The sequence below is a fragment of the Adelges cooleyi genome, unplaced genomic scaffold (assembly GCF_023614345.1).
Source record: "Adelges cooleyi isolate 19-005CV unplaced genomic scaffold, UGA_ACOO_1.1 ACOO_flye_CR_arks_rails_tigmint_CR_PRNA_376, whole genome shotgun sequence".
Lineage (NCBI taxonomy): Eukaryota > Metazoa > Arthropoda > Insecta > Hemiptera > Adelgidae > Adelges > Adelges cooleyi.
In genome coordinates this window covers 13,162,191-13,188,216 of record NW_026096053.1, presented here as the reverse complement: position 1 = coordinate 13,188,216, position 26,026 = coordinate 13,162,191, and the positions used below count along the sequence as shown (strand labels likewise).

At 28.5% G+C, this 26,026-nt stretch overlaps 7 protein-coding genes across 10 annotated transcripts; 3 read left to right on the top strand and 4 right to left on the bottom strand.

The window, feature by feature from the left end:
• Nucleotides 1–59: 59 nt before the first annotated feature.
• On the top strand, nt 60–521 carry LOC126840783 (nuclear nucleic acid-binding protein C1D). The gene has a single exon (XM_050576723.1). The coding sequence runs from the start codon at nt 60–62 to the stop codon at nt 519–521; it is 462 nt and encodes a 153-aa protein (XP_050432680.1).
• Nucleotides 522–542: 21 nt separating this feature from the next.
• LOC126840782 (dnaJ homolog subfamily B member 1-like) lies at nt 543–1,432 on the bottom strand. The gene is made up of 4 exons (XM_050576722.1): nt 1,279–1,432; nt 866–1,037; nt 615–807; nt 543–548 (listed from the first exon to the last, which is right to left on the bottom strand). Exons 1-4 carry the CDS (start codon nt 1,430–1,432, stop codon nt 543–545), a joined length of 525 nt encoding a protein of 174 aa, XP_050432679.1.
• Nucleotides 1,433–2,268: 836 nt separating this feature from the next.
• LOC126840575 (NADH dehydrogenase [ubiquinone] 1 subunit C2) lies at nt 2,269–3,337 on the bottom strand. The gene is made up of 3 exons (XM_050576423.1): nt 3,020–3,337; nt 2,813–2,956; nt 2,269–2,518 (listed from the first exon to the last, which is right to left on the bottom strand). The coding sequence occupies exons 1-3, from the start codon at nt 3,213–3,215 to the stop codon at nt 2,469–2,471; spliced, it is 390 nt and encodes a 129-aa protein (XP_050432380.1). The 5' UTR covers nt 3,216–3,337; the 3' UTR covers nt 2,269–2,468.
• Nucleotides 3,338–3,636: 299 nt separating this feature from the next.
• Nucleotides 3,637–7,376, bottom strand: LOC126840288 (endoplasmic reticulum lectin 1). 3 transcript variants are annotated; one of them, XM_050575928.1, is made up of 9 exons: nt 6,988–7,376; nt 6,503–6,673; nt 6,289–6,424; nt 5,549–5,813; nt 5,330–5,456; nt 5,147–5,197; nt 4,786–4,935; nt 4,453–4,692; nt 3,639–4,063 (listed from the first exon to the last, which is right to left on the bottom strand). In XM_050575928.1, the coding sequence occupies exons 1-9, from the start codon at nt 7,135–7,137 to the stop codon at nt 3,728–3,730; spliced, it is 1,626 nt and encodes a 541-aa protein (XP_050431885.1). In that variant the 5' UTR covers nt 7,138–7,376; the 3' UTR covers nt 3,639–3,727. The 3 variants fall into 3 exon arrangements, with proteins under 3 accessions (XP_050431887.1, XP_050431885.1, XP_050431886.1); XM_050575929.1 differs by having other exon boundaries at nt 3,641–4,063; nt 6,503–6,670; nt 6,988–7,375; XM_050575930.1 differs by lacking the exon at nt 5,147–5,197 and having other exon boundaries at nt 3,637–4,063.
• Nucleotides 7,377–8,323: 947 nt separating this feature from the next.
• Nucleotides 8,324–11,470, bottom strand: LOC126840518 (uncharacterized). 2 transcript variants are annotated; one of them, XM_050576322.1, is made up of 9 exons: nt 11,023–11,470; nt 10,776–10,945; nt 10,281–10,495; nt 10,014–10,202; nt 9,643–9,906; nt 9,348–9,552; nt 9,117–9,272; nt 8,536–9,044; nt 8,324–8,460 (listed from the first exon to the last, which is right to left on the bottom strand). In XM_050576322.1, the coding sequence occupies exons 1-9, from the start codon at nt 11,128–11,130 to the stop codon at nt 8,396–8,398; spliced, it is 1,881 nt and encodes a 626-aa protein (XP_050432279.1). In that variant the 5' UTR covers nt 11,131–11,470; the 3' UTR covers nt 8,324–8,395. The 2 variants fall into 2 exon arrangements, with proteins under 2 accessions (XP_050432279.1, XP_050432280.1); XM_050576323.1 differs by lacking the exon at nt 10,014–10,202.
• A 3,370-nt stretch (nt 11,471–14,840) lies between these two features.
• LOC126840960 (uncharacterized) lies at nt 14,841–19,726 on the top strand. The gene is made up of 5 exons (XM_050577065.1): nt 14,841–15,422; nt 17,320–17,387; nt 17,900–18,080; nt 18,148–18,413; nt 18,497–19,726. Exons 1-5 carry the CDS (start codon nt 15,360–15,362, stop codon nt 19,149–19,151), a joined length of 1,233 nt encoding a protein of 410 aa, XP_050433022.1. The 5' UTR covers nt 14,841–15,359; the 3' UTR covers nt 19,152–19,726.
• A 2,675-nt stretch (nt 19,727–22,401) lies between these two features.
• LOC126840607 (glycine cleavage system H protein, mitochondrial) lies at nt 22,402–23,439 on the top strand. Its single transcript, XM_050576466.1, has 5 exons — nt 22,402–22,653; nt 22,727–22,806; nt 22,879–22,942; nt 23,023–23,154; nt 23,227–23,439. The coding sequence occupies exons 1-5, from the start codon at nt 22,530–22,532 to the stop codon at nt 23,322–23,324; spliced, it is 498 nt and encodes a 165-aa protein (XP_050432423.1). The 5' UTR covers nt 22,402–22,529; the 3' UTR covers nt 23,325–23,439.
• The last annotated feature ends 2,587 nt before the right edge of the window (nt 23,440–26,026 follow it).

Genomic DNA, 26,026 nt, shown 5'->3' with positions numbered 1-26,026 from the left:
CAATTAGTAGGTATTGATATTAGTTAATTAAATTTTTTATTTTCAGGACTTATTACATTATGGCTAACCTAACCTTAGATTTAGATGAAGATTTATTAAAAGATGAAAACTTGGTACAATCTATTAAAAATTTGGACCATTCAATTGTTGAAATTCAGAATGTTCTTGAATCACGATTAAGTGTGGATTATTCTTCCCTTACTGTAGAGGAAAAAATCAAACATGATCTGTCGATCACTTTTGCTCTAAATGGTTTATATTGGATGTACTTGCGATGTGAGGGCACTGATCCAACTAATCACAACGTCAAAAGTGAACTAGATCGAATCAAGGCTGTTATGCAGACGGCCAAAGTAGCCTTGAACAAAAAGAATATGCCAAAATTAGATAAAGAAGCCACTAGTAGATTTGTTGGACATGCTCTTTGGGATTCTGATAACAAAAAACGAAGATCGCAAGAGGCAGGATTGCAGAATAAAAGAGTAAAATTTGATGATAATGGTGATCCAACAAGTTGTTAAAAAAAAAACTAACGTCTGTAATTATATCTGTAATATTTTATTGTAAGTTTATGTAATAACTTAGCTATTAAACTTTGTTATCTTAGCACATACATTTTTTTTATCTTCTAAAATCATAGTGTTACTGCTTTTTTTTAATGGTTTTAATATTTCACAGACTTCTTTATCCATTGTAGGTCCATATATTGGATAATTAATCTGAAACTTAATTATTATATCACCATATTTGCTGAAATCGTTTGCATCTGGCATGCCTTCTCCGTGGATAATTTTTGTATAATCTGGTCTGTAATTTTTCATAATTAGCTTAGAAATTGCAATTCAATTTTATCTAGTTTTCTTACGTGATGACTTGTGTTATATTCACTCTTAATACTTTGTGATCTAACGTTTTGACATTGATTTTGATACCACAAATTGCTTCTTTTAGCGTCAACTCTTTACATAAAATCAAATTTAAATTTTCTCTTTTAAAATACTTGTGTGGTATTTCTTCTGTTTTGAATATGTATGTTGCTAATAAATATAACATATTATATAATTGTATTATTTTTTAATTGATAAGCTCACAGACAATGGTAAGAAGTAATAAAGTGTAATAAAAAAAACCTATCTATTTTATACGCTTTATGGAAAAACAGTATCAAGGAACACCTGCATAATATACATAAAAAATTAACCACTAAACACTCAAAACGTTGGAATGAACCCCAAAACGTATCCATTTTTAAATTATTCACAACTATATAAATCTTACTTTTAACATTGTGTAATTCTGTTTCAGTATGCATCACTTCGGTGACAATCGATCCACCTGTAACAATGCCTCTCGGTACTTTTACTTTTATCGTTTTTGTTTCGTCTACGTCTTTATTTTCGACTATGATGTGATGTCTTTTTACTACGACCATCTTTACTGAACCATTGTAAATCTATAGAGGTAAATTGTAAAGCCCGTTTCACATTGATTGTGTATGGTAAGCGATATTACATATGCGGCATACGAGTTTAGAACTAACAAACCGAGTGTATAAATTATGATGAACATAAATGTTGAATTTGAGTAATGTATATTTTCATACACCGCTTATAAAAACTCGCATTTGTAAAACGGCCTAATACTATAGGTACTCTGTGTACATTAAACACAACCTACTTCGTTTAAGGTCAACTTTAGAGGGAGCTTTACTACGTCGACATTATATTTTGAAGCATTATACTTTTCCGTTGGATATTCTTTGGGTTTGATTTGCCAACAAGTAGCTAAATTTTTATAAGAAGCACAATATTCACTGGAAAGAAAAAAGTGTAATTTTTATCTTTTGACAACTAACGAGGAGTATATGTAAAGTATGTAATATTTATACATATATGTAGTCATAACATTCCCATGAAATTTCCATGGATCAATGTTCAAACTATCAGAGTGTACTCCAAATTTTAGACCTTCTTCTCCGTATTGATCAAAGAGAGTGCGTCGTAAAGAGTTGGAGAGTACTTCATACGCTTCACATAATAGTCTTAATCCAGGATCATTTTGTTTATTCGCCACGGAATATTTACCAATATGTTTACCAAATCTAATAGTTAAATTAATCATTTAGCACGAAAACATAAATGTTGTCGAAGAAACATACGCCTTACACACTTCCTCTTGGGTACAATGTCTTTTTAAATTTAATACTGCGTAGTAGTCGATACCCATAATTACTAAATATTAAACGGGAAAAAAAAAACACAAACAAAATTTGATAACAAAGTCATGTTTCTATAGAAATATATTTTAGTATTTTTTATTCAAATTTATACAGCTGAAAACTAAACAAAATCACTCTACAAGTCTCGTATTTACTTTTTTTTTATGTATAATATACTTGTTAAATTTTAACAACATCTGCTTTTAAGGCCAGTTCAATTTTTAGAAATTAAACAATGAGTATGACTATTTTAACGTACTGGAACCCATTCCTTGAACATCTCGCCAACCTTCTTGCGTTCTAAAACAGAAATGTTTATAATTATAGCTTATTAGAATGTCACAAATAAAACCATAAAACTGCTAGTTATGTTTTAAGTTGAAATTAATTAATGAACCAAGGTAAGCTTAAATTTCATTATACAAAATATGGATTAGATTCACATGAACCGGTATCCTAATTTATATCCCGATATAGAATTTAAAGTAAAAAATCCGTAGAACTTACTGATTCAAAATGTGTAGTTATTATAGTGACGTACATGCGTATTAAGTTAGATAGAATGTTACAAAGTAACTATTAGTAATAACATACCGGGTGTTGGAAACTGTTCAGGGTGTAATTGAATGTAATGTCTGTACATTGCTTCCTTGTCAGCCAAATAGTCCGTTTTGTACTGTTTGAAAAGGTAGGCACCGTAAGCAGCCAAAATACCAACGCCTAACGTCTTATGAATTCCTAAAAAAGAAAATTTGTATTACAACTGTTTGGATTACCATGTTGACCGACTACTTTACAGACCTGCATAAAACGGTCTTCTGGCCATAGCGTTGCCGTATATAAAACATCCTGCGCCCGAAATAAAACCCATAAAAGGATACCATTTGTTTTCTAACCAAGTGGTGTGGTATTTTTCATATTCAGGATCTGACGTCAATAATTTAAGTGGTGTAGGGTCGCAAGTTCCGGCAACTTCGTAATCGACAATGGGCTTCATTTTTAATTTTAAAACCTATTCTCTAGACTTGAAAAAATATTTTATATGGATACAGAATCTTAATAGTTCTTAGTAAACGATAAAAAAAATTGTGATTTGAGTCTTGAGATGCATTTGACCCTTATCATATTATACTCGAGTTTCAATGTTATCACTTATCAATGAGCACATCCAGTAGCACCAACTTTGACAAATTCCTTTAAGCTTTTTATTGGGTTAAGTGTTTTTCCCATTATTATAATTATTAATTAATTTTGCTCGTAAAGAAATAACACTAAATGCAAAAGTAGTAATGCTATTATACCAACATTCAATCAATAAAAATAATAAAAGGATTCGGAAAAAACAACATATTTTTAATATTCAGTAAATTGTTTATTTTCACAAAAAAATTAGATTTTATAAGTTTCATTTTTTTCGGAAACTGAATACAATAAATAAATGTAAACCAACAAACAATCAAAAGCAACAGCCTACAAAAACTATTTACATAATTTATATTATACAAATTTTTAAAGTTCGGTTTTTGGTTTTTTATTCAAATTTTGTTTTTGATTTGCGTCTTTAGACTCATTATTTTCAGTGGTCGGACTTTCAACTTCATCTTTTTTTTTATGAACAACAAGCTTTATGCCATCATTGTTTTCTTTTTTATTTAAAGTAGTAATGTTATCCTCAATTTCATTCTTATCCAAGGGTCGTAGCATACCATTTTCGTCTGCATGTACTAGGAAATCACATATTGCTAATGATTCCACGGTTAGAATGTATTTACAAGTTTTTGGTTCCATTAAATACATTGCTACTTGATTTTCCAATTTACGTTTATTAACACATTTAAATCGTACCTGAAAAAAACAATGATAAAAACGTGCCATTATAATATAGTACAGCTTTTTTTTTATAAATATAAAATATGCTATTTCAGAAAAATTACTTTATGATCATTACATTAAAAAAGTTTTTTTTTAAGAAAGCTATAACTTGAAAAATTTAATTAAAACTAAATATTAGTTAAATTATAACATTTTTGTCATCTTTTAGGCTTTCAAGTTTTGACTCTTTAAAGCAAGTGCAAATGACATAGAGTTAAAAAACGATTAATTATTTAGACTATTAATTATATTATACTATAAAATATAGTAGTACAACACATACAAATTTAAAATATTTTCCAGTCATCATTAAAAAAAAATCCATTTTAAACATGTGGTTTAGAGAACAATAATTTTTTTACCTCGGTCTCTCGTCGTTCACCAGTTGACTCACAAACACTTCCCCTTGAATAGTAATGCGAGACGTAATTTTTGACATTTCCACTTATTACTTTTTTTTCTGGATTGCGCTCCAACCACTCGATGTGTTCTTCTAAATCAAATTCTCCTAAGTTAATTATAATGTCCGGTTTTCCTTTTTCTTTGTGCACTTGTTGCACATACTTCTTGTGACAAATTTCATATTTCCACCATCCAGAACCCTGTAAAAAAAAAAAAAAAAAATATAAATATGTATACATACATACAACATTACCAATCAGAATTAATGTGTTATTTGTTGTATTGCAACACACCCCATCTAGACATAGTTCTCCATTCAAAAATTCATTGATTTCATTAGTTGCCTTTCTATCCGAAGTAACTGATTCTTTCATCGTCACTCTCTCTTTTGCGCTATTCTCAGGTGAAACTTGCTGTAGCTTAACTCTTATTTGTTCCCCGTTCTAATATAATAATAAAAGAAAAAAAAAATTAATAAGACACCAAAATGTATTATATTACAGAAAGAATTATAATGTGCTGCTTAAAATTATAGCCACCAAGGACGCAAAAAAATAAATAAGCAAATTACTTTAAACTAAAGAGATTCAAATGCCAAAGCTATATTATTGGATTATAATTCCATAACCATTAACTAAAACTAAAATAATACACCTTATCTATTGTAACAGCTACTATAACATTATCCATTTTTTTGAGAGGATCCTTAAAAAATAATAATAGTTGAATAAATATACAAAATACAAACATTGTGTGCATGTGTTTGTGTGTGATTTTAAATCAAAAATCTACTTTTAAAATAATTATACTTGAAATAAAAATATTTAATCAACTTACAGTTCGCAGTCGTAAACGTTTTCTCGTTCTGTGTGCATCAGCCTCAATTACTTTTAAATTGTGTGGTTTGCGTGGCGAGTCTTCAATTGGCAAACAATCAATATTTAATTCATCACTATTTGGCGGTCTATTAATTAAATTTTATAAATAATTAAATACTTAACAATAATACGAATAATATTTAATGTTTTAAACATAAACTTAGAATACGCTACTAACTTATACCAAGGATGTGAACACAGCAAGGATGTCAAGACGATCACTTCATATTGACATGTTGAGGTTTCTTTTACTGAAAACAAGTTATGTTTACTTTGAGGATAACACACGTATAAAACGTTTGTGTGTCTTGGTCGTCCACTCAGATCACAAACTGTGCCATCGGTCATGTTAATTTGGAAAAACGGTAAATTGACTCCTTCGACCTTCCTCGTTTGTGTAGGACCTGGATAGTTAAGGTTTGCTAATCGCTTTAAGTCTTCTTCTGCAATTAAAATTAGATAACAAATAAATAAATATAACATCACACGCAGCAACAACTTATCTTTTTTGTAAAAATCTATTTTACCGGGCACCTTTTTTTTCTTTAATTGATAGTACTTTTTTAATTTGGAACAAAAATCATTGCGCTTAATTGAATTAAAAGTTATAGACATTTAAAAGTGTTCTGGATATTACAACTGCGCATGCGTGTCACACTACCACACAGTAGCAGTTATTTACTAAACCTAACTATTCGCCAAACCTTTGACTTTCTCTTAATACTGTAGGATAACTTAGGATAATTATCGTTTTGCAGTGATGTAATGGCACGTGTGTGTGTGTGTAACAAATAACTAGTTGCCTGTACTCGCCACGCTGTCTGGAGAATAGCCTCCTGCACGCAGTGCCGCATTTAACTATATTGCCGCCACACGAGTACTCGAAGGTTAAAAAAAATATTGTCAGCAAAATATTACCTAACTTAAGACCATCAAAAATTGTCCATTTGCCTAAAAAGTATTCTTGTTCCTTTTTCGATTTTTCTTCTCGATCACTGTGATACTGTCGTACATGTCGCCCGTGACATACTTCATATATCCAGTAAGTATCCACCTATAATAAAATAACAATAATTAAAATAATTTTAAACCACTCTTAGTGCATCTTAAAATATAATAATATTATTCTAACCCTATATGAACAAGCTTGCTTGGAGAATAATGGAGCCAATAATTCAAGTGGACTTGGTCCACTATAAGGAGACTTGGATTCTTTGCTTTCTTCGTCTTGTTGAGGTAGAATGCATTGATAAGATTCACCGAGAGCAGTTTTCACCTTTAATGTATTTTCTTCTTGTCCCTGCTAAGATAAAATCATTTAATTTTTTCCCCCAAATTACAATAAACTAATATAGTAAAATTTTGTAAGATGTTTGGCATAACATTAAAATACTAAATGCTTTTAGATGAGAACAATAAAAAGTACTAGTAATAGTAGATAAGTATACTGCCCTCCTAAGCAAAAGTGCCTTAACTAAAAAAAAAAAAAAAAATGTGGCACTTTTGCTTAGCAATGGCCTATAAAACTACTTGCTACTTGACGTTTAAAAATGTTAATTCAGCCTTAAAATGTTAATTCAGCTCACAAAAAAAAAATGTTGAATTGTGTAACATTACCGTAGCTAAACCGTCTAATTCCTTGCCAGGCCATCTAATCTTATACAATATAGTATCATCGAATCCTTTAAATTCTTGTGACAGGCAAAATGTTACTAATAATAGTAAAATTAATTTTATACTATTGAACGAAAACATGATAAAACGCATTTTAAAGAACCGGAACAACCGAGTAGGAATATTAAAACCACTAAAAAAAATACAGTACAATTTTAACTGACTAAGTACATCGTCATACTATCCTATACCGTTGACTATGACACTATTATTAAAAATCACATTTTATTCAGTTATATATATTATTTACCAATTACACACACAACATATTTTAATTGTTAAAACTTATTTGCTATTACGTTGAAACTTGGCATTTGGCTAAATTTGATAAGAAGCTTACCCGAAAAAATAACAAAACTTGGACAGACGTGTTTTGAAAATATTGGAAATGGCTTATCAGTAGTGATAACAATGATAAGTGATAACCCCAGTACTAGCGTTGCCAAGTAATCAATAGGTTTGCTTATAAACCAATACATTTGTGTTAAACCTTTAGTTTACTTACTTTTGAATAGTACTTAAAGAATTAATGATTTTTATATTTCTATACAAATATATTTGAATTAATCAAATACGTTAGCCAAGTAGTTTTGGTTTATATCGCTCTTTTGCAACTCATTATTATATGAAAAGGTTCATTTAATTAAATCCCTTTGTGTTGGTCGAACAACTGTTATTAACAAATTTATAAAAGTATAATGCATCAGAATTAAAAAATACTTTAGGGAAACAGTTTTTTTTTCTCATAATAATTCCCTACATTTTGAACAAACCCCTTCATAAATGATTATAAATAATTAAATATTCATATATAATTCGATTTATTTATTCTAAATTATTTCTAGTGATTACTAGAAAATAATGTATTATTAATATATTATATAAAAGTGAATGTTATCCTTTCAATATTTGAAATTGTGTCCCTGCTATGGATTAATATTTTCCTTCTTATAAACTAACACCAAAACTTTTACTACTTTAATTACATAAAAATAAAACAATAATTTAAAAAAAAACATAGCTAGCATTCTCTTACTATCTATTCTAAATTTTACCATGCTACCTAACTGGCCTCTTGTATAAAGGAGTTAAAGATAGTTTTAATTAACTAGGACAAACCTAATTAGCCAAACGTTTGGATAAAATTGGCCACTAGGCACTAGCCACTATGCTTGTGCCTTGTAGTATACTTTAAATGTCAAAATATAAACTTATATAATATTCATAAAATATAAAAATAGTTTTAAATGACAGTTATAATACTCAAAAAGGTGTATTTTATTAAATTTTTACATTTCCAATAATATTTACACGCCTGCATACATTAAACACATTTGTATTATCATTTATTTTACATGTAATAAAGTAATTCATTCTGTATATATTTTCCAAAACACCATACACATTTCTGATTACCTAAATAAACATTGATAAATAAAATGTAATGTTTAATTTTACATATAATATATCATGTTAGTGAAATATGCTTACTTGATTTTATATTAGCCATTGAAAAACACATGGAACATACTAAATATGGCATACCGAGTGACTCTAATGTAACCGGGCACCTGAGTTCTGTATGATTTTTTTCACAACTAAACATTCTGAAATCGGTAAGAGATAAAATGATATGTTGACAAGTGCAACAGAAGTGTGTGTGTTTTGCTTCGGCGAGAGAGCTAACGATGTTGGCCGCATCTGTCCTAACACTTTCATAGTCGACTGGTAATTTTTTTAGGTATTCTATAAACATTACTCGTATGTAATATCGTTCGGCATTTGTGGTACTGGTTTTGTTATCAATCAAGCGGTCAGTTAAAAAACGGACATGAATCAAAATTTGTAACTCGCTAAGAAGGTTTTCTTCGTAGTTGGTCTTTTTATTCTTGAAAGCAAATTTCCAATACATTAATTTAAGAAATTCTACTGAGTGTGTATCAAGCGCCTTTCGATCTAACTGTAATTCTTCTTTAGAACTATCATTCATTCTGTTAACTCTAAACAATTACATTATTTTTATTAATATCACAATCTACATTATGTCCATGAATTTTAGCTTTTACACACACCTCAATGTCTCGATACAATCAATAACATTAATGTATGATCCATTGGTAACTGATAAAATTTTTTGTTCTAGTTCAACTAGGTCTTCAGGAATCATACAAAATAGTAATTTGTTTTTTATGTGACCATCATTTTTACTATATCTAGGCAAATTACTCCTGAAATGATAAAAACATTTTTTTTTTTTTAATATCTATAAAGTATACTAACAACTAAGGAATTAAGGCAATTACTCAAAAGCAAGCACACAAGTACATTTATTTTGAGAAAATACTACTGATGTACATGTGAAATTTTCCACTTGTTCTATGAAATTATTGTTTAATGGCTTCATACTGTAAGTCACGTTATTATCCGATACAGTTAAGCACATACTAACAAATTGTCCACTGTCAGTTACCAAAATTAACATATCTTTCTTAGCCAAAAAAGTTAGACCTGAAATATATTAAAGTTTATTATTAATTAAGGTAATAATCATACAAAAATGTATACATTTTAAATATGTCTTTTATTATTTTTATTTACCAGGTATGGTAGAAGTTTTTTGAATCATTTCCTTTTTGATTGTCACTATCTTTTGTTCAGTCAATGAGTATAAAATGATCAAAACAAATGCCATTTTAGTCAGAAGTATTAAACATTGACCATCGGGATACTGTTCAATCAAAATATGTTTTACAATGCTAAAATCTTCATCTGACCATAAAACAAATGTACGGTGTACGGTGGGATAAACAACAAACTCGTGAACATATACTTGACCGTTATTTAAAAATACCAATAGCCATGCTAAAACATAAAATAAGATAGACTTTTATATGTTGTATTAATAAAGCTACAGTGGATCTATTTTTAACACAATACAAACATTTCCGTTTGTACCGTATTTTACTTACACAAATCATTAGATATTCGAAACCATTTAATGTATTTTATAGATGATGTGTAAAAATCAAACGTTTCTAAAAATGTCGATTTTTCATAAAAACTTGACCAAAATGTTAAAGTGTTGTTTACATGGCAACATATTGTACCATAATAATTGTTTCCGTCAACTTTTTTAAGTAAATGAGTGTTGACAAAATCTTTAAGTGAATAAACCCATGTACATATTATTATGATTCAATAGTCAATATACTTTTTATTATTTATTAAACTGTTACTTTTAATGTGTAGGTTTTTCTCTCTTTCACGGCAATACATAAGAATTCTGTTATCTTTTGTGTAGTTTTTTTTCAAATTACAAACTCCATCCGCATCTTTTGATAAATGCAAAAACCATTTTTGTGGAATTTCACTTAATTTTTCAATCCATTTACCATTTTGCTTGTCCAAAAAAACAATACTGCCACTGTTGGTCAAATAAATTACATTCCAACTGTAAATAATAACAAAAAAAATTATGTTTCTATTAATACAAAAAGATATAATTATCTGCAATGTTATTTGTTAACATTACAAACAATCAGTTGACATAAATGTCCGTCCACATGACATAAGCAATAAATTACTAAATACCATCCTTTTTTTTTTATTATTAATACTATTATTGAAATAATAAGCATCATGGGACTTATACAATATTTTAAGTATAAATATTTCATTTTGTTATGAATAATTTAATTGAAACTTTATTTATAATACAATATTTACATTACTTTTGATGATTTTTAATCGATGTTAAATTGTTTTCACAGCAAAATACTGGTCTTTGAAATCGAATACGTTTGAAATTTTTGTCTTCAAAAGGTTTGACATTGGAGAAACTCAACCATGTACGTAGCACTTTGTAATCCGCTGACGATCTGAAAATATCAGACTGCAATTCCTGTAACACATTGTTCGATAAATTTCTTTAGAACTTTATACCTAATAAAATTAATTCATCATCAGAATAATACTGACGGCTATTAAAAGTCCAGCATCCGTGGAGAATATGAAATGATTATCGAGCGAAAAAGCTGTAATGAATTTGCATGTATACTCAAAATGCTGCACCATATTAACACTCATGATTTTTGTTTGCCGTGTTCAAGAGCACAATAAATGATTTCAATATCCAATTTTTATCGTTCCTTGTTTAAATTTAATTTAAAAAGTCTAAAAATTAAGTTCTTATAATTAATAACGATTTAACGAATATCGTGGTTTTTAATTTGAACATCGTCGTAGTCAACTATAAAAGTCAAGAATTCTAACAGCTATTAGCTAGCAACTAATACTCATAAAACTCTTACATAAGTTACAATTTACATATTAAAATTCAAAATTCAAACAGTTACAGGCTACAGCCTACATCTTACATGAGACACACTGCACGGTTGCACATTTGATTATGCACAGCGCACGCGGCCACTATGGTTCTTATCAAAAATATGAAGAAAACATCAAGGTAGATAAACAAATAACAATTTATTATCATCAACAACTTAGGTATCATCCATTTCGATTCTCGATTTTATGACTAGCTAACTACACTAACTTACTTTGTAATGCTCGATTCCATGTTTCCATCTCGATGAAAGAAATTAGAAACTTGTCTATGATTAGTAAATCTATTTGAAAAATGTTGAACTACCAACATCTATGTATGAATACACAACGTTTCATTTCTTATAACTATTAGCTTATCGTTTCAATAATGTCATTTAAAAATTAATATTCAGTCAATTTTAATATAAAATTTTTAACTTTGTCACAATAAGATGTAAAATCATTTTGTCGAAATTTTACAATTTTTAAAAAATTGTTTTTATTGGTCTAAAAAAAATGATAGAAAAATTTTTTTACTGCATAAGTTTCTGTATTATACTCAAAGAAAATATTGTTTAATCTACATTTTATTTAACACAATGTGTACGGCTCTTTCTATGCACTTTCGGTATAATCGTGTCAAAATAGTATTCAACACTTATCAAAAAACTATTCTAATTTTCAAACTATACCTACTAGATAATGTGCTTTAAATTTTTCAATTATTTAAAATTATCCAGCATCCCTTTCGGTCACAACGAAATTATAATTTTTAAGCTTAAGATTATTATTGCTCTGTGAAAGTCTCCCAAGATAAAACAATGTATTAACCAACTATACTCGTACCTACGTGTAAAAGTTTTATCTTAGTACAACAAGTTAATGCCGAGATCTACGTCAAAGTTAATAAAATAATAATTTGCATAAATAAAGTATTAAAAAAAAATCATCGAACCTATAATATAAAACGTCTAAATTTGTCAAGTAAAAAAGATTCTTATATTTTTCATAAAAACGAACAAATAACAAACAAGCTATACATTTTTTTTTTTTTTATTAATTACATAATTATTAACATTTTAAACAAAATATTACATTACTGGAGTATTTTTCCCAATTGGACGAAGGTGTGATGTCGAGACGTTTCTTCAACGCCACGGTGGAGAAGAAGAAACGCCGAACAACATAGATAAGATGTAAGTAAAGAAAAAGACTCCAGAAGAGCCATTTTTCAATTATGGTTCCATCAGTGCTTCCAAGTTCGTCATCGGTTAGACCTGACTCAGTGTCGCAACCGGAAATTACAGTTATCATAAGTTGTTATTTAATATAATTTATAATTACTGTGATTAACAACTAGGTTGTGTAAGGCAACAGGAAACCACCGCACCGCCCCTACTTCCCCAGGATGGCAACTCTTGTCTCTTGTAGATTAAGAGTTGTCCAAACCGACCTAAACAGACAGGTCTAGGCTAGAAAAAAACAACTAGGAATAAATACTCGTTGCTAACATTTTTATGTTTGACTTCAAAATGTATTTTTCTATTTTTAGCCCCTATTAATGTTGATTCATTAAATAAACTACAAATTGCACGAATGACTTTTATTTCTTTACTACTGCGTAATATATTACATACAACGCTACTATATATTTTATAATATCCAGTAAGAGGTTAATTTGAAAAATTGAAAGTGTAAAAAACCTTCAATACAGTTAATTAATACGTTACAATCAACTATTATTAGTGTTGACATTTTTAACAACGAAAAATAATTATACATAATTCATAATGTAGGTTAATAACCGTTACCGCCAAGGTGACAAGGTCAATGTCCAATGATTCATCGACGCAATTACAAAATAATAAATAATATTATGTCCGAGGAAGATTTTATCAGCAGTCACTGTTTTGAACGTATTAATAAAATAAATGACAAAATAATATTATAAAGCCACTTTCGCGAAAAACGATTCGATATGAGTCTCTGCGGCTAGAGTTGAAAATCAATTAACTATGAAGGGTACCTTTTCATGCATTTAATTGGAAAACGTTTTTTATTTTTCTATTGTAAACATTGAGAAAATCAATCAGAATTAATTATAAATGCCAAATTTAATCACAGTTTTAGAAATATGGACCTAATTGGTTCCTTATTTTTACGAATACAACGAAATACCTAAACTTTTACAAATGTTGAATTAGGCTGAAAATAAACCAAAACAGTCATTATTTTTCTTTTTACGAATAATAGCGAAATTCTCAATATAAACTTATAAATATAATAATATATAGACCCTGCAAGCTAACGCATCAAGCGGTCATTTAGTAAATGGGTTTTAAAAGTAAAATTATACTTTTATTTTTTTGTAAAGCTTTGTATAATATTCGATTTTGTTGACTTCTATTAGATGGAAAAGAACTTCTTTATTTTTAACAATTGACACCTAACTACTTGCTCTTGTCGTAGTTTTTTTACGTCGTTTTTGTGAGCGTTATGCTAAATGTTTTTTTAGATTTAAAAATTTTATAAAGATTATTAATGTTATAATTATGTAATATTTAGGTACTATAGAATAATACAATTAAAAAACGTATGTATATATTTGTTATTTTAATTTATTATCGCTTCTCAATCTACCGACTGTAAGGTCAAAGTAAAACATTAATTAGTTTTGGCCATTTTTTTCCCTTAAATATTTTACACAGTCAATTATATTTTAATGTGTTTTTTGTTTTATCAAATGCTATAAATGTAGTTAATTGTATTAAAAATATACAATTTTACACAAGTTCCAAAATAAGCTCACTACCAGTATAACCTGGCGCAAAACCAAATATACACTTGTCGAATATTCAATATTAGATTCGTGTGTACTTCTATAAATATTCGACAAAATACTATCGTCTTGCTAAGAATTACGCTAGAAGTACACTCAATTAAAAACATCTATATTTTCAAACGGGGAGACTCGGAGGCGGTGAGATAAAATCTGGAAAAAATGGGGAAGTATTTTTTCTAACATTTAAAGCCCAATGACGGTCATCAAACGCCATATCTCATTTAAGTAACAGTCCCTAGTGTAAAATAATATAGTAAGGTGTATTATTTTATATGCACTATGATAGCTATAACCGTCTTGCAGTGCACACATTGTGGTGCACTTGCTACAATGGGCTTTGTCATATTTTGCGGCCAGCAACGTCCACCTACGGGCTACATGAATATTTATTATACAATTTTATTACATTCACAATGATTGTCGATTTGTGGAAAAAATTACGTGCGTTCAACAAAACAGTACAATATTATTATTATTAAAATTATTATGCAAATCACGAACGGAACAACATAGATGAATACAAGTGATAAGACGTGATAACGGTGTGCGGTGTGACGTCAGTGCGGCTGCTCTCTTATCACTCGCCACACGGTCTATAATTGTACCGACGGCCGCGCTGTGCGCAACATTACATCTATCAATACCGTGTGTTGTACACCGAACAGCCGACGTTCTTTGTGCGCCAGTAACACGGTCGAAACGGCATCCGTGTGACATAGCTTGGGCATTAGGAAATCAAATAACAAACGTTCGACGACTCGTGGCGTGCATCTGCCATAATAATATACCTGTTATTCTATTCTATTCTACGCCGTGAACTCGCCACTTGTCGTAAGGTTGGTTGCGAGCACACGTTGTACCTTGCAAACTCCTTTTGAATCGGCTCAGAAATGATTTTTGTGACGGCCGACCGAACAAAATTTCTCAATTCCGTCCGGGCCATTGCCTGCGGGTTGGTGGTGACTGTCGAATAGTTGAGTTTTGTCTATTAATCTGTAGCTATAGCCCGTGCTATGGAAAACCCAACAATCGTTGAAATAATATTATAAAGTTTTAATTTTTCTTTATTATCTCTTCGAAAACCATATCGTCTTGACAGTAATCAGCTGTACGAGTACCGCACGAATTGCCAGCAGTAGCAACGACCATGCAAGGAAAACTGCCCATCAAACCTGAACCGACTGATACACAAGCCATAACACAACATCCAGTAAGGGTCGATTAATAATTATGTTTTTAAACCGGTAGCGTAATATTAATGTTCAATGTTTTACTTCCTGATCTATAGACATATTGTTGTAAATTAAGACTTAATAATAATACCTAGATTAATGTTATTAATTAACAATTTCACAATCATGAAGTATGCTAATACGTAGTTTTAACATAACATAGAATACACTATAAACTTCACTTTTCAGTGTACCATTTTTGTATCTATATATTATATAAAGTCACTTCTATATAGAAAATATGTTTCATATAGGCATATTAGTTTTATACTGCTTTCATAATCAAAATTATTCAGATCTATGAATTGATAATAATTTCTATACAGTCCTGTCTTAAAGACTTTTTCGTTGTATAGATAATCGTGCCTAAGAGGGCTTTTCCTATAAAGTTGACTACCTATTAAATTAAAAATTTTTATGGCAAAAACATATTTTGAATACAATATTATTACCTTTTTTTTTTAGATAATTCTTAAGCAATTAAGAGCATATTTTGATTGTACCAATTAATTTAGTGTAAAAATGAAATTTTAAACGCGCTCATTGTTTTTATTAATATAATATAAATCCTATAATGTAAAAAATGTTGTATATGTATAGTTTAAACATTTCGAGTTTAACAATTTCAAAAAATGTTAGAGTAATAACTGATCACAATACACTATTAGACAAAGTAGAAAAGGAGGCTTAAAGTTGTTTTATAGGTTTAATAGATCTTACAATGTTTTTTTTTTAAATCCTTTATTTTTACTGCAGGACCCTAGGTTATTAACTTTTAACTGATTTTTCCATATTGTCAGTCAATTGATTGTTTTATTATATAATTTAAGTATATGTGATTATCATATTGTTTTATATAAATAAATTATATAACAAGCCAATTTATTAAATTTTTTTCACTTCACTTTTGATAAACCAATAATTGACTGATACGATGACTTTACAGTTTGCACTTGAACAAATTAGTACATCAAGTGATTCAGTAAAAATAATCCACAGGCTAAACTAATTTTTTTGGAAGTTTAATGTTTTTTTTGTGAAAGTGAATGGTAACATAGTTCCATTATTAATGTGCTGCAATTAACATTGTTTTTAAAGTATATTATTTATATATTATACTCCTTGTTATGGTACAAAATCATACAATAATTGGCTAGTAACTTGAACATCGTATCTAATTTTTAATGGTAGAATCAACACATGTTTTAAAGGAGGACGTTATCTGTTTAATTTATTTGCATTGCAATATAAATATCAAAATAATAAGTTTTAGAGGAGAATTTGTTAGCGTTTTTTTCTCTGCTTTATAAAAATATGCCGTTGATAAAATTAGTATAAAGGTTAGGTTAGTAATAGTAAATTAATAACTATAACTATTAAGCAATAGATAGTATATTGTTGTAAATTAAAAATATTTACAATCAACAGCTACTATTAAATTTAGCAAATAATAGTTTCATTTGAAATAATATTCTACCTTAACGGTTAAATGTTGCATTACTATTATATCATATATCTATTGTTAAAAAAATCATAAATATATATTTATATATTATTATAATATTTTTAATGATTATAATAAATATGATTTGCCAATCGCTGTATATACTATACAAACATTTAACTGACTATTACTATCAACGTTAATTCTTAACTGATCAACATTAACATTGAAATTATGATATAGAGTAATAATGCACTTCTAAGGTATATAACTAGGTACCTTAATTTATTTTATCATTTACGCATTTATTAAATGTATGCAATTTTTATTTTATCTATTAACAAGAAATTAACAAATTAATGGAACTGAATTGAAATAAAAAATTAACCATTAATTTTACTAGGTTTAATTTGTCTTTTTTGTGTTTTTAGAAAATGAGAAATGACGATGGATTCTCGAGAAATACAAGTTTTTCTTCAATTAATTTGGACATATGCAGGTAAATTTATTAACTGAAGCCATTAAAATATTACATTAAAATGTTTGAACAATTATTCAAATATCTTGTAACATCTAACAAAATATTCAAAATAAATAAAATTTACTATTTGTAAATTTGATCATTTATTTTATTTTAGTATTTAATTATATTAATGTTTAAAGTAAGAATAAATATGAAAAGTAACATAAAATACTATAATGCATATTGTATTTTTAAACACGCTTTAAAATTTAAATGTATTTTACTAAAAGAAAAGTTGTTTGAAATCATCTTAAAATTGTATTGTAAGTTATACAATGTAACAAGTCTGCTATACACGTTATATGTATACACAAATTGTACAATTTTATTTTTAATAAAAAAAATATATATATATATATATGTAAATGGAGGTACTTTTTAATTTAGCTCTAAATAAAAAATTGAAAGATAGTATACAAATATAAGCACATATTTTATTTTTAAAAAAAATGTGTTCAAAACAAAATGCAATTTATATATGTTTTTAGAATATGCCATTGTGAAGGTGATATTGACACACCGTTAATAGCTCCGTGTTATTGTGCGGGTTCATTGCGATTTGTTCATCAAGTATGTCTACAGCAATGGATTAAATCTTCAAATATTCGATGTTGTGAACTATGCAAATTCCAATTCATTATGCAAACCAAAACTAAACCATTTAGTCAGGTAAATCAAATAATTTTTTTTCCCCTTACTTTTAAAAATAATTTTAAAGCGTAAATTATCCTTTCAGTGGGAGCATTTAGAAATGTCTGGTATGGAACGTAAGAAACTTGTTTGCGCCATGTTGTTTCATATAATTGCTATGACTTGTGTATGTTGGTCACTGTACGTGTTGATGGATCGCACTCTCGACGAAGTCGAACAAGGTTCGTTGGAATGGCCATTTTGGACAAAACTGATTGTTGTAGGCATTGGATTTACCGGTGGAGTAGTTTTCATGTATATACAATGTAAATCATATTTTATGTTGTGTCAACGATGGAAAGCTTACAACAGGTAATTTTGAATTTTAAAAAAATATAAAGTAAATTTCAATAATTCTTAACTGATTTATTTTCGGATTTTTGTTTTTGTGTTAGGGTAATATATGTCCAAAATGCACCGGAGAAACCTCAAAAACATCAAAGTGTTCTTATTGACGTTGCCGAGTGTAGCTCGGTAGAAACCAATACTTTGTCGGCAGTGCCGTCCAAGACGCCTCTTGAACAAAATGATGAGACTAGTATTGATCTCAAGGGTGTGCGTAATGTTCATATATTCTTCAACAACGAAGATAATCCAATTAGATTCCAGGAGGTCGACAATCGTGAACAAGAAGATGCTGAAAAAGTAATGCCCAACGACACTGGAACATCATGGCACATCCAAATAGGGAAGACTCAAGGAGAAAATCCTGAAGGTGAATGTAGTCAAGCCGCGGTTGGTCAGGCGAGTCAGTCAGACCCGTCGTTTTTAAAACTACAAATAAAAACGGCAGAAATAGTTATAAAATTTGGACAAAACGAACCGGTGCCAAATGAAAACGAGTTGGACTCAAAAAATGTCAATATTCAAATTGAAGAAACAAAATCTAAAAGCGATATACCTGACACTACAACAACAAACCCTGTTCAGATTAGACTGGATTTTGCACGCGACAAAACGTATGAAGAAATGGAAGAAGGCCATGGATCACCTTCCCAGTCGCCGTTACTGTCATCAAGACGACTCTCTAGCTATAGAGGAGATAAATAATAGTTAAAATATAGACATTTTTCATAAGCTGATCTGTGATTGAACAGAAAATTATACGTTGTTTTTAAAACACATTTTTCCCCTTTAGTTGAAATTTTTAGACGCATTTATCATATTTGTATAAATATGTGTTTTGGACTTTGGACATCAATATTAGATATTTGTTTGTATTTAAATATTATAATACATGTTAGAATTTGCATATTTATTTATATTTAGGAGCTCAATATTGATTATATGTTTTTTTATAGGTTATTTTTTTTTTTAATTATTAATACATTTTACGTTTTTGTAATTTTCGACCCGGTAAAGACTGAGTTACTAATATTGTGATTTTGATAATATTATATGTAAACAAAATTTTTTTTTTTTTTTGTACAATTTTTGTTTAGCTACTTTTTTTTGTTAATTACTAACCTTGACAAATTTTACATGTATTATGTATATAGTATATCTGTGTATACACTATAGTTAATAAGATGTAATGTTAAACTCGACTAGTGAGTGATTAAAGTGTCATAATTTTCATTTTTTTAAATTATTATTTAAACACCATTTCTTGAATTCACAAGATCAAAATTTAAACTTAAGTGTGTTTTTTTTTTTTTAGATATATATAAATAATATATATTTGTTTTGTTTGACTATAATTTGTAATTATAGTATAAAATAAAAACTTATTAATTATGATATAATATAGCATATAAGTAGATAATAATGGAAAATAATTAATTTTATGAATTGTTACGTTTGCTACATAATATCTCCATGTTATAGTGCTAAATTTCTGTTTGGGTTTTCATAATTATATATCAATGGCTTAATTTTAAAATGTATATACAAAATTACTATTAATCAGGAGAGCATTTTAGAGTTTTCCTTTTTTATTTTTTTTACGCTTTTAGTTAAAATATGGACTTTTTTAACACGTTTTTGAAAAACAAAAACTTTTTTTATATCGGATTACGCAGTAAACACAAATTTGGCGAAAAATGTACTTACAAAATTTTTAATTCAACAAATACATACATACAAAATGATTGTCATGCGTTATTTACCAATGATTTTTCTTGTGCAAATTATTTACCCATTACGGCTCTGTTATAGTGTTTAGTTTTTATCAACTGTTGAAATGTTCCATGACCATTTGAACAATGCATGTAGACAAGTTTTTATATTGTGTTAATGTTGCCGTAAATAACAGTGTAGCTCTCATGCCTAAAAACACCGACCAAGTACATTAGAAGTGATACATACAACTAATTTAAGATGATTTATAAATTATATTGTTACCAAAAAAAAGTGTAAAAATAAATACGCAAGCCATAGAACGCACATGTTGGATGGAATACGCTGTATACTTTTTGTAGTAACCTGTTTAGAAAATAGCTGACCGCAATGAATGTATGATTTAATATAATATGGTCGGGTCCAAAACGCGGAGTAAATTAATGTATGTTTAAATTTGATTTAATTCCACAACAAAATCTATAAGCTATGAAAAGTGGCAATCTAAAATTGTAAAACGAGTGTTGAATGTAAAAACAGTCATAATCGTAGGTTACAATAAAAAAAAAATGTATTCTTAACTTAGTTTTTTTTTTTTTGCGTGAGAACTGGTATAGCCATACGATATTTATACTATTTAAATTAACTAATTATAAGTAAAAATTACTGTTATTTATATGTAGATCATAGTTTTAATTAGATTTATATTTCCGATTTTTCTTTGTATATTTTATTAGGTAATCATAATATAACACAAATGAGTTTGGTAAGAATTTACTTAGTTATTTATTTCTTATTTCTTTAAATAGTTAGTTTAACTATTTTTATTTGGTATTGTCAATTTTTTTTTCTTAGTTTCTTTAGTTAATTGTGTTTCAAATCTAATTGATTAATGACTATTGAATCAACTTGTTGAATACTTGAATATCTGATGTATATAAAATTGTTAAAATAGTCATAAAACAATTTTTTTTTAGACAATAGTTAAAACTAATTTGTTTATGTAATAAAGTTAATTATACATAATGACATATTTGTTGTTGGGTATCTAGGATTTTTGGTAATTATTATTTTAAATGGTTATAGTAAAGCAAACATTTCATATTGTACAGAAAAGGTAATTTACAATTTGAATGTTCTTTAAATAGAATAATACGAATCAAACATTTCATAATGTTTCAGAAAAAGTTTTTCAATTCATCGTTGCTTAATATATTGAAAAAGATTTGTAAAAAATGTGTACATTTTTTAGGTGTTTTTCTCGATTTTGATGGGATAGGGGTGACTTTTTTTAATATTAGGCCTGTTAAAGTACCTTACAGGTACGATTTCTGATCTATAGAGTTGCTACACGAAGAAATCGCGGTTCAGTGGTTTACGAGATATCGTGGGTCCAGACTCAAAAATAAAAACACATCATTGTAAAAACAATACCTTCTCAGCTCCGCATCGAAGCTAAAACGTTCAGATTTGTTATATTGGAATATTTTTATTTTCAAATATTTTATTTGATATCCAATGGTTTGAATTATGTTTAGTCAATAATTGCAATATGGCCGGTAATTGGGTCCGTTTAACTATAGTGGTAAACCATTAAATTTATTATTTTTCGTGTAACCCAGCATAGTATAGAAATCAAATTTAAATTGGAATCTGTGCGGTCCAAAGCTTTAGTGTAATAAATAATAATTAACTTTTAAATTTTAACATAATTTAATGGATCACAAGCTGCATAGATAATATCTATAGATAACACTATCTATAGATTGGCAGTGTCAGATATATATAATAAACTAGATCGCTAACTAGCGATAAGAATTGAGGCCGACGGTCCGCCATTCTGGTGGGATTTATGTGTGTTATTAATGCATATAATATACATCTGTATATATAATTATATCAATATATATATATATATATATATAGTAATTGTTATAAACTTATATTATTCTCGCGTGATAAGGTTCTAATTCTCACCGAAATGGCGGAAAGTGGCTGCTTCAATCTTCTCTATTGGTGGCATGTACAGTTAGCATAGACCTATAAAGATAAGTTTATTTATAGGTCTTTAACAGTTAGCAATCTAGTTTATTATATATATCTGTGATTGGAACAAGCCAAATGTCTCATGGAATAAAAAATGTGTGGAACAAAAGGTAGTGCATGGTAATCGGGTGTTGACACTATATAGAATCACAGCTGATCCATGAACTATGGTACAGTATGGTGGACTTTTATCGCAACATTATATTGATAAGGATAACCGGGGTTTTGAGAATCGTTTAAAATCGAATATCTTAATTTTGCTACTCGCGCTATCCGTACTATTATTTGTTGTGTATTGTAAAAAAAAAATTCACATATAGTATCATGTTATCCACAAAATTCGTAAAAATCGGTTTACTGTCTAGATGTGCTGCAATATCTAGAATGCAAAGCTCACTAATGTTATCAACAAACCTCATGCGTTTTTCCACGTCGAATATTCTTAATGGTTTGGTGGAATGATGTAATTTTCTTTGTTTCGATTGTATTATAATAATTGAGTATTTATATTTTTGTTTTAGATCGCCAATATACAGAAAAACACGAATGGATCGAAGTGAAAGACAATGTAGGTACAGTTGGAATTTCACATTACGCTCAGGTAATTAATAAAAACATATTTTTCAATACTATTTTTTACTTTTTTGACCTAATTATATTTTGATAATTGTAGGATGCATTAGGTGATGTAGTATATGCAGAGTTGCCTACTGTGGGCACCGAAGTTAAAGTAAAAGGTAAAAATATGTTTTCATTTGTTGTGTTAGTAAATTTAGCTCAGATTATGTCAATATTAAAATTCAGTTGATTCTTATAGATGAATGTGGTGCTTTAGAAAGCGTTAAAGCCGCTAGTGAACTTTACAGTCCTGTATCCGGTAAAGTAGTTGATGTTAATTCGTCATTAGAAACAAGACCGGCTTTAATTAATCAATCGTGCTACAATGATGGTAATTGAAGAATTTATTATTGATATCACATCATGCTAATATGTAGTATATAATTGTTAAATTTGTTTACAGGTTGGCTATTTAAATTACAGTTGTCTTCTCCCGATGAATTGACAAATTTAATGACTGAAGAACAATATACCGAATTTCTTAAAAAAAATCATAGTTAATAAAATTCTTCTAAATTCATAATATATATCAGTCAAATTAATATAGGGAATAACCTCAATTAATCCCCTACTGTTATATATATATATATATATATATATATGTTTATCTCTAGTTGTTACTTTTTGTTTTGTTTTAATGAAGTATGTACAAGTTATTTTAGTCAGAATACATTTACTTCAATTGCTTAAGAATTGTGTTAACATATAATACATATATTTTTTTAAATGTTTTAAAACAATAAGAATACTCATACATTCAAATAAAAACATTTTTTATATTATATGTAATTAAATTTGTCAAGTTATTTGTATGCTGATATCATAGCTTAATGCTATCCCGACTGTGACGTACAGGTTTGCAGGTTTTATATCGTAAAACATGTTACCGATTTGGTTTTATGTATGTATTTAACATTTTTGCCAATTGTAGATATACATGAGTTTTTTTTAAATCAAAATGATAAATCATGACTCTTATTACACTCGACATTATAATTTTCTAGTTTTCACTACTAATGAAAGTAGATTTATTTAATTAGTAAGGTATGACATTTAAATTCTTTCCGATAAGGTAGCACGGCATAAAGTAAATAATTGGATAACCTTTGGCATCTTTTAACTTTTTTGGGACATAATTTTACCTACTGATTACATTCTTAATTTTGTTAGTTGTATTGTAATTGTGATACCTACTAAGTTTTTTAGTCTAAATCAATTATTGTATCCCTGTATGCGAAACACGTTCATTTTGCGGAATGTGGAATTTGTTTTTACAAAAATGCACAAAAGGCTTTGGGTATTTAAAATGTATACATATGTAAGATAATATACTATTTATAAATTCATGTGCGAAAAATCCACTTTAATGTGAATACGTAATATCCATATTTTGTGCTAACGAATGAAAAAGTTTTCCAAAAATATTGTTTTTTAAGCTTAGTCTTTATTATTATAAGTAGGCAGTAGCCATGAATCATGATCAACTAGTTAGACGTATTAGGATATAACGCTTATCTGGTATTGAGAACCCCATAAACTGTGAGCTAAAAAAAAAAAACAATGTTTTACCTATATGAAAAAATTATGAAGACGTCACCGACAAGAACAGTTCTTGAACAATTAAAAAAAATCTCAAAAAACACGTTTAAAGTTAGAATTTTGATCACGGTCATTGTAAGATTTGTGGATAATATTATTATGCTCGCGTCAATCCGCTGTCGTTAGTCGTTATCTTTCCTGAATGACCAGTATAGGTTATAATGACGTCGGCTTTAAATATTATTTAATCAAACATCCTGGGTTAAGTATTGATAGTCACGTAAATTAAAATAAGAAAACGTTATATTTTTTATAAGAATTGGAAGTTTTGCAGTCGGCAGTAGCGATTGATAACTTATTATCACGCGAGTAAGCTCGAACCGAACTTATTTCACGAATAATTTAAAATAAACATTTAAATATTTTATCATAAAGTATCAACTTACTTGGAAAAGAAGTCGGCGCATTCAAAGTATTTACTTGTTTGGAAACTATCAATCCACTTCATAGTTAATTTAAATGTATATATATATATATTTATGTTTATGGTATTCAAACTTCAAAGTAGTGTCGCAATTAGCTTTAATTTTGTTAAGGGCTTATAACTTAGGTACTCGACTATAATATCAACTAAATCTTACACTCAAGGAATAATGTAGGTATAAAGTTGATAAGTAAATTTAAAGTTGTGTACAATAATTTTTAAAATAGTTTTTTTTTTCCAAAACATCTCGCTCCGGACGTTAACTGGTGCTGCTTGGTATTTAACCAACATTGACTTCCATTGCCAAAATTAACTATTCTAGATTTTACTTAAAACTTGACATAAACTCAAATCCTCTAATAAAACTTGTGTTCACTATAATTTTTCCTGGCAACCCTACACGTAGACTCAAACGTAACTGGAACCGGAGCTTATGAAAATTATAAGAAAAAAAAATTATTTTATTAAAAGAAACCGCATAAACGACTTTATTCAAAAGTTTATAGGAATAAAATATGTAGGAAAATAAGTAGATAAGAATATAAAAATGATTTACCTTTTACAATTACTAATTAGTAAACACTCACTTAGGCGGTATCCAGTTCGATTAAAATAGTGATCTTGAAAAATATGGTTTCCTTATTTACCGGTTAGGTAATTGATATAGAATATAGCTGCGGTAAACAAGGATATTCGTGGCCAGAAACGTAGGTAGGTATTTGTATTTATTCATTAAATAATTTCAATTTTTCAGATAGCTTATTTTTGCCTGTATAAGTTGTATATTATAAATTTTAGTTCAATAATTCTACATGAAATTGCGCAGTCGGATACGTTGCACTTGCTTTTTTTTAATACAATTTTACAATAATTCGGCAAGTTAATTTATGCAACAAAGTACCTAAGCACGTTAAATTATTATTCTGCTTTACATACACAGAGTCGGCCTAGTGCCCTGCGCGCAAGGTTACATAAACCTGTGTAAGCGCTTTTCCTGTGTCTATCTATTGTATAACCATAATATTCTGTGTATTATACCTATGTATGTTTGTTCTGCTGCCGTTCTATATTAATAGCTACCTATGTGGTAAAACTGGAAAATCTACGAGACCATTAGCAAATGGTAAATGTTATTGTAATACAATACAACCATCATTAAAATTCTTGGTGTTATAAAAAA

What these genes read in the sequence shown, in the direction of transcription:
- LOC126840288 (XM_050575928.1), bottom strand. Translation starts at nt 7,137, where the DNA reads ATGCGTTTTATCATGTTTTCGTTCAATAGTATAAAATTAATTTTACTA. An exon ending in AATTAGACGGTTTAGCTACG is followed by an intron (nt 6,674 to 6,987) that starts GTAATGTTACAC and finishes ATTTTATCTTAG; the next exon opens with CAGGGACAAGAAGAAAATAC. An exon ending in GAGAACTATGTCTAGATGGG is followed by an intron (nt 4,693 to 4,785) that starts GTGTGTTGCAAT and finishes TTTTTTTTACAG; the next exon opens with GGTTCTGGATGGTGGAAATA.
- LOC126840575 (XM_050576423.1), bottom strand. Translation starts at nt 3,215, where the DNA reads ATGAAGCCCATTGTCGATTACGAAGTTGCCGGAACTTGCGACCCTACA. An exon ending in CAGAAGACCGTTTTATGCAG is followed by an intron (nt 2,957 to 3,019) that starts GTCTGTAAAGTA and finishes TTTCTTTTTTAG; the next exon opens with GAATTCATAAGACGTTAGGC. An exon ending in TGAACAGTTTCCAACACCCG is followed by an intron (nt 2,519 to 2,812) that starts GTATGTTATTAC and finishes TTTCTGTTTTAG; the next exon opens with AACGCAAGAAGGTTGGCGAG.
- LOC126840960 (XM_050577065.1), top strand. Translation starts at nt 15,360, where the DNA reads ATGCAAGGAAAACTGCCCATCAAACCTGAACCGACTGATACACAAGCC. An exon ending in ATTAATTTGGACATATGCAG is followed by an intron (nt 17,388 to 17,899) that starts GTAAATTTATTA and finishes ATATGTTTTTAG; the next exon opens with AATATGCCATTGTGAAGGTG. An exon ending in CGATGGAAAGCTTACAACAG is followed by an intron (nt 18,414 to 18,496) that starts GTAATTTTGAAT and finishes TTTTTGTGTTAG; the next exon opens with GGTAATATATGTCCAAAATG.
- LOC126840782 (XM_050576722.1), bottom strand. Translation starts at nt 1,432, where the DNA reads ATGGTCGTAGTAAAAAGACATCACATCATAGTCGAAAATAAAGACGTA. An exon ending in AGAATTACACAATGTTAAAA is followed by an intron (nt 1,038 to 1,278) that starts GTAAGATTTATA and finishes TATATTTATTAG; the next exon opens with CAACATACATATTCAAAACA. An exon ending in AATATAACACAAGTCATCAC is followed by an intron (nt 808 to 865) that starts GTAAGAAAACTA and finishes GAAAAATTACAG; the next exon opens with ACCAGATTATACAAAAATTA.
- LOC126840783 (XM_050576723.1), top strand. Translation starts at nt 60, where the DNA reads ATGGCTAACCTAACCTTAGATTTAGATGAAGATTTATTAAAAGATGAA.
- LOC126840518 (XM_050576322.1), bottom strand. Translation starts at nt 11,130, where the DNA reads ATGAGTGTTAATATGGTGCAGCATTTTGAGTATACATGCAAATTCATT. An exon ending in AAAAACTTCTACCATACCTG is followed by an intron (nt 9,553 to 9,642) that starts GTAAATAAAAAT and finishes AATATATTTCAG; the next exon opens with GTCTAACTTTTTTGGCTAAG. An exon ending in GATTGTATCGAGACATTGAG is followed by an intron (nt 9,045 to 9,116) that starts GTGTGTGTAAAA and finishes GTAATTGTTTAG; the next exon opens with AGTTAACAGAATGAATGATA.
- LOC126840607 (XM_050576466.1), top strand. Translation starts at nt 22,530, where the DNA reads ATGTTATCCACAAAATTCGTAAAAATCGGTTTACTGTCTAGATGTGCT. An exon ending in GAATTTCACATTACGCTCAG is followed by an intron (nt 22,807 to 22,878) that starts GTAATTAATAAA and finishes TGATAATTGTAG; the next exon opens with GATGCATTAGGTGATGTAGT. An exon ending in TCAATCGTGCTACAATGATG is followed by an intron (nt 23,155 to 23,226) that starts GTAATTGAAGAA and finishes ATTTGTTTACAG; the next exon opens with GTTGGCTATTTAAATTACAG.